Source organism: Aphelocoma coerulescens, chromosome 3 (assembly GCF_041296385.1).
Source record: "Aphelocoma coerulescens isolate FSJ_1873_10779 chromosome 3, UR_Acoe_1.0, whole genome shotgun sequence".
In the NCBI taxonomy this organism is placed as follows: domain Eukaryota; kingdom Metazoa; phylum Chordata; class Aves; order Passeriformes; family Corvidae; genus Aphelocoma; species Aphelocoma coerulescens.
The window spans coordinates 101,450,605-101,461,162 of record NC_091016.1 but is presented as its reverse complement, the minus strand read 5'-3'; the positions used below and the strand labels follow the sequence as shown (position 1 = coordinate 101,461,162).

Here is a 10,558-nt window from a genome sequence, read left to right as displayed (position 1 = left end):
GGCAACTTGTTCATCAAGTATCAGATGAGTGTACTTACTACATCCCAGTGTCAAGCAGCATCATATTTCTCAACACAGGAATAAACCACTGCCATTAGCGATTGAGCACAAGTCTTTTCTTGTAAGATATGTCATTAATGTAGAACTATAAATAACAAATATGAAACCCCAAGATAACATCCTGCAGAGCAGCTTTTCAAAACCCAAGTGCCATTTGTTGAAGTGATTAAAACTTTAAATTCCTTTGTGTAGTTGTCTGTGGAAACCATCGAGTTAAAAAAAAAGAGGAGAACAAACAACATTTTGAGTTTGGTTGGTACTAGACAGGAGCTGTATCAGGTTTGTGTGATGGTTTGTTACCTCTCACATCTCCATTCTCTTGTTTATAAACACAAACAAAATATGCCTTCCCATGAGGCGCATGGGTTAACAAGGACCCTCCTCGTATCAAATACAAAGAATTTAAGCTACAAGAAAAGTAAAAATTATGTTTGCAAGCCCCAACCTTCATTCACGAGACCAGCAGGACAATGTGACTACATAAAAAGTTTATTTGTTTAGTACACGTCCTCTAGATGCAGCAGTTAAACAAAAATGTCATTTGGCAGTCAGTTTATTTCCTACTTCATTAATAAAAGTGCAGCATAGTTATAAAGGCACAGTGTTGACATTTCAGACAAGTCACTAATGTCCAGTAAAACTGGCAGGAGAAAGACCTCACTCCTACTGTCTTTAAAAACCACTTGTTTCATTTGACAACAGTGGTATTAAAGAACAGTAAAGACCTACATTGGGAGCAATCATCATATAAAAATCTCATCTAGATCTAGAAAAAAGTCCTTAGAAATAGCATGACATGCTGAAGCTATCAGTCAGCAATTCACATTTCTCTTTTTTGCTATTCCACAAAGTCTCTAGGAAGACAGTGTGCTTGCTGCTATTTCACTTGCTTAAAATTACCAGGAAAAACCTCAAGATGAATGAAAGAGAAAATAGGCTAGTACTGAAGTGTTGTAAAAGATACCTGCCTACTGTATTTTGTGTGAGGGCACGACTTCCTGCCCATTGAAACACCTCCCAAACACCCCTTTGCCTTCCTTCACAGCATAACTGGCCACGTGCCATCTGGCAGTTCTCTTACAGCCTGTTGCCAGGCAAACTAATTTGCTTTTAGATCATAATACATGCGGAGAACTCTCCGGACAGTCTCCACATATTTATCATCAGGAACAGGTTTCCTCTGGCTTCCTGGCTCAAGAAACTTCTTGATTGTGGGGATGCTGCTTATCCTTGCTTTAAATGCCTAAAAGGTAAACAGTAAGTAGATGGTATTTAAAGAACAGAAAATAACACAAGAAAACCCCCTATTTTACTGGTTTATGTAACATCCTTTAACAAGCTGCATGTGGAGATGAGACAGGAAATATGGTTTTAACCATGGATGAATTTTACTTCCACTCACTTCAACCCTTCTATATTCCACAGTAACAAATCAGCCCTCTGTCTTGTATTGATAGGGGATGAAGTGTTAACAGTTATCTGTGGTTTCTGATATGTACGTTACTCAGATCAGTTCTTGTGATCCAAAACTATCTTCCACTTAACGGTACCACAGAACTGGTGAGGAGAGGCAAAAAAAGAGAGGGTACGTTTCTTCAGATGTGTACAGGGGTTACTCCAGAAAATAAGTTTCTTTAAATGAAACATCTTACAAGGCTCTTCCTAAAGCAAGAAGAGCAAGACTGGAATGAAAAAGTAACAAATGTTTTGTGGAATTATTTACACATAACAGACTTTGAAATATCACTTATCACAATTACAGCCGTATGAGCATCTTGTTAGTGCAAGGTACCTGTAACTGAGGAAAGCCTGAGAGCACATCTGACTTTTTCTCTTCTACCATTAAAATGGCTTCAAGAAGATGAACATCAGCCCAGCTAAAATTGTTGCCAACAAGGAAGTCCTGCCCATGGTCTTTCAAAACCTAGAAATGTCATAAATGAAAACACTCAGGTGTGGATAGCCAGCTGAGGTTCATGTTTTCAAAATGCACAGGCACACCTTCTTTGACAATACTACTGTCTCATTTTCACCCTTCTCTCCCACGCAGCTAACACAGGGAACAGGGGATGTGCCAGCAGTCACTGATGATTTTACAGCAGAAATCTAGAATCCCAGGGTTTCTCTTATTAGTCCGTCCTTCCTATAGCCCTAGGTAACCCTGTGTACTGGAGTACAGTAGATACCTTCTTGGTATTCACATCTTTCAAGTCTAATTTATATGGAATTTTTCTATACATTGTTACACCTTCAATGGGAAAATAAGAGAGTATGAAAGAGAGGTGATCAGCCTAAAGCACTGGGGCTAAGACAAGTGGAACAAGAAGTGGAATATAGGGCAGAATGCACCCTGGCAACCATGTATGGGAGACCTGGCAGAGTGGAAAACTGTCTTTTCTTTAGTCTTTAAAATTGAGAAGGATCTATTCCTGCCAGATCATCCTGTCCATGCATATTAATTTCCATTGTGAGTACCTCTTGGGTCCTATCTCTCAAACTATAGTCAGAAAAACACCAAGATTCCAGTATGGCTAGAAGTCAGCAGTGATAGCTGTGTATTACTGTGTTTAAAAAAAACCCAACAAGATGTATTTGAAATGTTAAACAAAGAAGATAATTAGCACTGCTTTTGCAATGCAAATTACTGTGGTGGGTTGATCCGGGCTGGGCACCAGGTGCCCATCAAAGCTGCTCTATCACTCCCTTCCTCACCTGGGCATGGGGAAGAAAATTCAATGAAAGGCTCTTGGGTTGACCTGCCCCAACTTTTCTGATACTGCTCTGACCCATCTCCAGCCAACAGACAGTATGGATGTCCTGGTGTAAAGTACTGCACTGACACTTTAGCTTCTGGTTGTGGTATTTCAATACCAGTGTTCCCACTGTTATCCCTACAGAATCAGGGAAGAGAATGATCCTCCTACATACCTTTTCATATACTGGGAAATACCTGCTTGTTGCCTTTTGAACTATAAAAGCACGTTGCTTCTCTTTATCCTCCGCAGATAAGAAAGGGAACATCAAAATGAAGCCCATAAGGTCATCTGTTCCTCCAACATACATATCAATCCTTAAAACCAAAGCCAACAAAAACCTTAAATAGAAGGCACCTTCACAAGCAGAATTACCTTATATTTGTTTTAGGATACTAAAAATTGTATTTCCCATCCCCCTGTGGTGGTGTATTCCCCCTACCTCCTTTCCAGGCTGCAGTGTGATCTGAAAAATGTTTTTTTAAGTGATCTCAAACACACTCATTCTGACACCCCCTCATAGAAATTATTTCTGCAATTAAAAAAACATGTCACAGTCTGAGTTTACTGGTATTTGTAGTGGTTTGGGCTCTTTACTTGTGTCACTGTGCAGGTTTAAACAGGATTGCACAGAGGTTAAGAGTGTAACTTTGGTGCTACAGATCACAATCACCAAAGAAACACAGCACCACAAGGACTCACTCCCAGCTGACTGAATTGTCTGGATGTATCCCACCTTCAGAATTTAATCCAAAGTCCAAGTAGTGCCAAATAGATAAATAATGAGGTTGGAAGTCTGAAGCATACCAGGCTCTTCATCCAGCTAAATTATCAGTACAGCAGTTCTTCAGATTGTCCCTTTTCCAGAGCTATGAGTGCAGGTTTCATACTGTAGATGGACATTTAAAATGCTACATACTGAGACAGCCCAATTGTATTTTTCTTTCACAGACATAACATCAAGATGTAATTTCATATGGATGTAATTTCAGATTAAACCAATAGTTTTTCAACAGCTTTTAGCTGTTTTTTCCCCAGCTCCCAAAGATCTAAACCATGCACTTTTTACAGTGCAGTGGGACATCATGCAACCACAGATAATGTCAATGATAGCTCTTATTTTGCAGCCAGAAGTTAGAAATTAACCATTTCTTTCCAGAGTTTTCTGGTTACAAAAGTAGTTCAGCATCTACATGCCAGTTACCTCTCGAATACCTGTATTAAGCTTTCACTAAGGCACAATAAACCCCTGACTCAAATATTTTTATGTGAAAAGTAACTGAGTTAGAACAAATCAGCTGGCTTACATCTAACTGTGGCCTCTCACGCTCACTGCAAGTTGCGTATCACTGAGGCCCACAGATGATTCTGTGTGTGTGTGTGACTATGCAATTACTTTTTGATGCATCTGAACTACTATACTAAATTCAGGAAGAGTAATACTGTTACATACAAGGCTCTTTCCTTCAGGTCCTTCCCATAGAGGTTGTACTTTGCTGCAATGTAGCTGAGGATGGCTCTGGTCTGCACCATCCTCATCCCATCAATCTCCACCATGGGCACCTGCTGAAACAGCAGGGATCCACCTAAAAGGAAAGACACACATTATTTGACTGATCTAGTAAGTCCACGTCAGATTTCTTGCTGTCTTCAGAGGACCACTGCTTTTATGGTGAGCTTGCTGTGGGCAGTTATTATATTAAAATGGAGTTCTTCCATGCAAAGAATAAATTACAGTGATGCAGACAAATTAAATTGAAAAACACAGTTATTGTGGGTTACCATCCTTCCTTTAAAAAAATTTCACTATAGTTGCAGTCAGGACTGTGTACAGCAGCTTTTAAAATGAAATTGAAGCGCAGTGGAGACAAGCACACTAAACATATCAACTGAGTAAAAAGTGTCTAGTTCTAAACAATGTAAAAAAGTTCTGTTCCATTATTCAAACAGTATTTGAAGCAAATGTTAGATTCACAGATTTCTCTCTTATGACCAATCTTTAAGCTTTATCAGGACATAAAATGAAAATTTGGGATACATATTTTCTAGTTACTGAAGCCCATGGTTAAGTTTGTGGGACAAGGTGGGATGCATAGACAGATGGAGAGTAGAAGAATCCAGAGGCCTGTCAAACCCTCCAGGTTGGAAAGATACTCAGTTTGAAATTTCATCTGTCCACATATGGAAAAAATCCGCTTCTGCAGCTGCTCACAGCTCTCAGCTGTACTCTTCTGTGTGGAAAGGAAGTCACATACAGTCTTCAAAGACTTCACACATCTTCTCTATGTCTGGTTACACTTTTCTTGAGGTTTCACATGGACTCACCTTGCAGGAGCTTCTCATACTGCTCTCGAGTTTCCAAAAACTCTTCTTCAAACTGTCAAAGGGAGAGTGAGGAAGAAGAGGAAATAAGAATCTTTTCACATTTCTAGAAGAGATAAACTTTTTAAGCACCATAAAAGGAAAAGAATATACATCATGGTTCCTGCCATTCCAGATATGGCTCTAAGGGAGAACACACCAAGAACAGAGGTGCTGGCAAAATCTCCTGGATTGTCACACTTGATAAATGCTGCTAAGGGCAACCCTAGCAGAAGAACAGGCAATAAGAACTGGAGTGAGGATGGTTTGTTTGATATTGAACAGTCAACTTAATGTGAAACAATCAACAATACAGTCTAGGCTGTCCTTAAAATGCTTTCTGGAATGTGGAAAAAAGCTCTGCTGTGGGATATTTTGATTTGGGAGCTAGACAGGAACAAATTCTTTGGCAGTTAAAACAAAGCTTTTACAAAATAATGTACAAGTAGCAAGCCTGCAGGAAGTTTAGTACAGATGCATGTTTCAGACACCTGAAGATGAATTATTCACAAGATGAGAAACAAAAAGATACAGAATTGCTGGCGATCAGATGGATGTAGTTATATTCAATACAGCTGAGGATGGCTGGTCCAGTCAGTGTTACTTACAGAGAAACTGAGTTCAAGATTAAGACACCAAAGTTAGACATCTACATGTATGTATTTGCATGTGCCATACATGGCTATGGTCAGTGCAGAACATGGAGACTAGAAAATGATTGATGTTACCAATCCCTAAGTGCCTTGCTCAGTCAGCCTCTCTCATGACATCTGTGCCACTCATGTCAGTAATTAAGACTTGCTATACTAGGGAAACCCCAGATGATCAGGCATATTAATATACTGCCAATGTTCAACCACAGCAAGTGTGATCACAGTCTTAAATTCAGAACCCAGGCTTCTGCTGATGAGAAGCTGAGAAAAGAATATTCCAAGGAAAAATGTAGTAATTGGTACTCATCAACAGTGTTTTTTTTAATTTAAAAAAAAAAGAAGAGAGAGGGACTTGAAACATAGGACCAAATGATGGAGGGAAGCAGACAGTTCTGTCTTCTGCAAGGCCTTCAAATAAAGACTGGTGGTCTTTTTAAAAAACTTGCATTCCTTGTCTAAGTACACAAATAACTGTATGTACTGTAACAGCTTATTGTATAAAAGAGGACACTCAGAGGAAGTATTTGTCCTTTGTGTCCTCAAACTGTATTTACCAGTTTACCACCAAGATGGATAGTGAATGAATAAGTAAATTACACACCATCAGAAAAAAATACTTTAAAGTGGTATCTTCCTTCTCTGTTTTACCCAAGTGCAGAGATTTCTAATTTCCCTACACATGTGGGTCAATTTGCCCATTTCACCCTGCTAAGCTTCATCTAAATGATGCAAGACACAATGTATTTTGTGTTACAGCTTATTATGCAGGATGCAGGCAGTGGAGTGAAAAATAAAACAAAAATCTCTGTGTGAGCGTTCAACTGAAAACAGAAAGACTAGAGAAAGTAAATTACTGTTTTACTTGGCACAGATAACACTTTTTATGCCAGGAACACATCTATCAGCTCAGCAGCTCTGGGTCAGTAATCAAGGGCTTAATTAAGGATTAGACATTCTTGTGTTAAGCAAGAACCTGGTTTACAGTGTCACTGCTCAGAAGACACGTAACTTGAAGCCATGCTTTTGTGTGCCTGAAGTATTTAATTACACTAAACAGACAATATTCATTTGCTATTGCATCTCAGGATGCCTTTTCTTTTTTGACTAATAACATGTGATCTGCCTCAAAGACAAGCTTACCAATGTGCAGCTAGAAGTTAAAAACTCTAAAACAAACCTCGACCCCGGCTGCAGCCAACAACCAACGAATCGACTCCATCTTGCCTCTTCCATCAAAGTAGTAAAGTTTCGGTTTTCCAGACATGACTTCAAACTTCCTGTTACCTAAAACAGTTGTAAGAGATAGTAAGTTAATAATAATCCAAATATCTGATGGCAGCTAGAATAATGGTTCACCTACAGAACAAAAATTAAAGTCAATTTTTGACAAAATACTTCAGCAAAGTTTCAGTCTAAACTGATTTGATTTTATTGCTGCACGGTAAAGTCAAATGATTTCATAGACTTTTCATCCCCCTGAAATTCAGGAAAAGTAGGCATCAAGTTGCTAAGCAGGAGATAACAGAAAAAATAAAAAAAAACACCACTAAGAAAATCCTTAAAACTTTTAGAAAATTTATGTTTTAGAATTAAAGTTACACAGACACCACTAAAAGTCATGACCAAAGAGAAGAGGCAGTAGACCAGGTTCGCAACACTGGCAGACCTTGTATCAAGGAATGCCAAAAGTATCTAAACAGTAATTCTACACATGTTTAGGTGAAGCATGGGAATGTATTTTTAAGCCACTCACTTTTTTTTCTAGCTGTGGTGATCCAGCAGTCAGTAGAAACTTCAAAAGTATCACAATATGTGATCCAGGATCAGCAGAAACTTCAGAAGAATGGCCTGTTTCTTCTGTAATAATCCAGATTAAAATACAGAGTTTCAGAGTGTTGAACTACTTACCCTTCTACAGGCCACATTTCTTTCTATTAATAAACCCTGTTGCTATGCAAAGCCTTAGAGACTTTTCAGATGATCAAATGCTGCTTTGCAAGCAGCATTTTAGTTCTTTAATGACTTAATAAATGAGGCTATTAATTGTTATTTTTTGAATAGACTGTTGTTTAGGCCTCAGCAGGAACTGGATTCCACTGTAGAGCCATAAGCCAAGAGAGCAACCAAATTTAATCATACTGGCATTTCACATGCAGAATTCCATAACAGCAAGTCCTTGCTGCAACTGAGAGCTGTTTTCCCTCTGTAAGGTGGTTTGTCACTTCAATCCACAATTCAAGTAATTCTGAAAAAGAGGCTGTTGGCATGCGAACAATGATCTGCAGTTTCCAATGTTCCAAGAGCTCCTTCATAAGCAGAGGCAAAAAAGACCTTGAGCACGCACAGAGTGATCTGCTTGTTAGCCAACAGGCATGAAAAAAGCACACAAAATACGAGATGGCATCAGAACATGGGAATTCAAACGAGCCAGGCTATTCCACCCCCGCATGCTCAGGGGCCTCCGACTGCTCTTAGGTAAGTCACAGGGAACTAAAACACTGCCAAGTAGTATCTCTACCGGTGATAAATATACCAGTGAATTAGAAACATACAAAAAGACTGAAGAAAAGTATCACTGTGAACTACACAAAAGAACAGAATGAAACAGGAGCTTCTTGTAATATAGCTGCATTCACAGAAATAAAGCCAAGGGTTATTTTTAACTTGTAGTTTAAAAAACTAAAGAAACAGAAGAGTCACTTTTCCTGAGTGCCACCTCCAGAGACCTGCTCTTAGCAAGCCAGTGGACAGGTCACAGAACATAAGTCACTGAAGCCCAGCACACCTCAATGCAGCAGAAGCAAAAGGAAGGTAAAGGCGTGGTGGGTGCTTGTCTTGTAAATATCGGGAGATCAACAAGCTTTGAAATGAGCTGTAGTATCCTAGGTTCCTAAGACCGAGCCTTCCGTGCCATACTCGAAGAGAAGGTCCAACCTGTGAACTAAAATCTGATGGAAAGAGCACCCTGGTGATGGGTAAAGAGCTTCTCCCTTCTCCGCCCTTCAACAGAAGGAGGTAGAGCGGCAGTTTGCAGCCAGGAGCCGCAGTTGCTGGTAGGTTGCTGTCCATTCCCCTCAGCCTGACACCTCAACAGCAAAAGGGACTTTGGGAAAGATTTGCTCCCTTGGTGTGATTTATGAAGGCCATCTGGGCTAACAGGGAGAGTGAGGGAACATGAATATCAGTGCAAGAAGCGATCACTCCCACGCTAGGAGAATACAGACCAGAAGAAAATCGGTGAAGAGCGCCAGGGGACCAGCTGTGCCTCGCCTGTCCCGCAGATCCAGGACTCTAGGGCCCGACTTTCCCTGCCTGCATTCGGCAGCCCAACAGCGGTTCCACTCTGCCCCCCAACACCGACCCGGGGGCACGTCCCGTGCTCAGCGTGTGACAGGCAGCAGCCCCTGGGGCCATCAGCTCCCACCCCTCCTGGGGACAAGCTTTTGGCAGACACGAGATGACGAGCGGTCCGTGTTGTGACACGGGGAGCCCTTGACCGGGAGCGGATGCACGGCTCAGGCCTGAGCCCGGCACAGACTCCCGGCTCCCCGCCTCACCTGAGCCAAGCGAGCCACGGGCACTGGTTAGCGGGGGAAGAAGAGGGAAATCCCAGGGCCCCACATTACTCACAGACACGGAGGGTTAAAGCGGTGATGCCGAGCGAACACACGGCGCGCCGGCGCACGGCCCTCCCGCCTGCCCCGCCCGCAGCCGCCATCGCCGCCGGGCTCTCCCCGCCCAGGACACGGGGCGGTGAGAGCGGCACAGCCGCCAATAGGAAGCCGCATATTTGCATGTTTCGCAAAGCCTTCTGAGACGAAATCTCACCCCAAAGAATTTCGCTACAGCTTTTAAACTGGGTTAAGAACTGGTTTGTCTTGGAACGTTTTGTTGCTGCAAAGTGATGATTCCATGTGCTATGCCATTGGATTTTTGGCGGCAGCCGCAAACCGTGAGGTAAAAGGAGCCTGGCCTACTGAGCTATAAATAACTGCGTGTGCGTAGTTTGTGCCTGGATGTGAGGGCGATCTGGCTGCGACATCTGTCACCCCATTGATCGCCAGGGTTGATTCGGCTGATCTGGCTGGCTAGGCGGGTGTCCCCTTCCTCCCTCAACGCTCCATGTGCGTCCCTCCCGAAGCTGCGCGCTCGGTCGAAGAGGACGACCTCCCCGATAGAGACGGTACCGTTCATCGGTCAAGGGTATACGGTAGCTGCGCTCCCCTGCTAGAACCTCCAAACAAGCTCAAGGTCCATTTGTAGGAGAACGTAGGGTAGTCAAGCTTCCAAGACTGCAGACACATCCAAGTGAGGCGCTGCATGGGGCAGTTTGCCATTGTTTTGTGCCTCATACGCACATCCCTCGCAGTGAGGGTGTGTGTATGCAAATCCGCTATTTTGTTTCACTTTATCGCTTCCCCAGCTTCAATTCCCCAACCACCTAGGAATCCGTGAGCTCCGCACGACACACACACGCCCTCCAGGTAAAATCAGAATCCTTGCACACGTAAATGTATTTTTCATCTAGTTCTTCACCTGTGCAAGTGGTTTTCAGCCCGCTTATACAGCTAACAAAAGGGCTGGGCTTGGAAGTTATAAATTGTCTTCAGCTTCTACTGCCTTGAAAGCCAGGGGAGAAGGCTAAAGAGGTGACACAGGACACTGAGAACAAAACTAGAATAGAATAGAATAGAATAGAATAGAATAGAATAGAATAGAATAGAATAGAAT

General features: G+C 42.0%; 1 protein-coding gene across 2 annotated transcripts; it reads right to left on the bottom strand.

Moving 5' to 3' along the window:
* Window positions 1-533: 533 nt before the first annotated feature.
* LOC138108579 (glutathione S-transferase 3) lies at window positions 534-9,560 on the bottom strand. Of its 2 annotated transcripts, none has more exons than XM_069011451.1 (8): window positions 9,458-9,560; window positions 7,581-7,684; window positions 7,005-7,111; window positions 5,139-5,190; window positions 4,267-4,399; window positions 2,989-3,130; window positions 1,853-1,984; window positions 534-1,303 (listed from the first exon to the last, which is right to left on the bottom strand). In XM_069011451.1, the coding sequence occupies exons 3-8, from the start codon at window positions 7,089-7,091 to the stop codon at window positions 1,160-1,162; spliced, it is 690 nt and encodes a 229-aa protein (XP_068867552.1). In that variant the 5' UTR covers window positions 7,092-7,111; window positions 7,581-7,684; window positions 9,458-9,560; the 3' UTR covers window positions 534-1,159. The 2 variants fall into 2 exon arrangements, with proteins under 2 accessions (XP_068867552.1, XP_068867553.1); XM_069011452.1 differs by lacking the exon at window positions 9,458-9,560 and adding an exon at window positions 7,967-8,442.
* Between the last annotated feature and the right edge of the window lie 998 nt (window positions 9,561-10,558).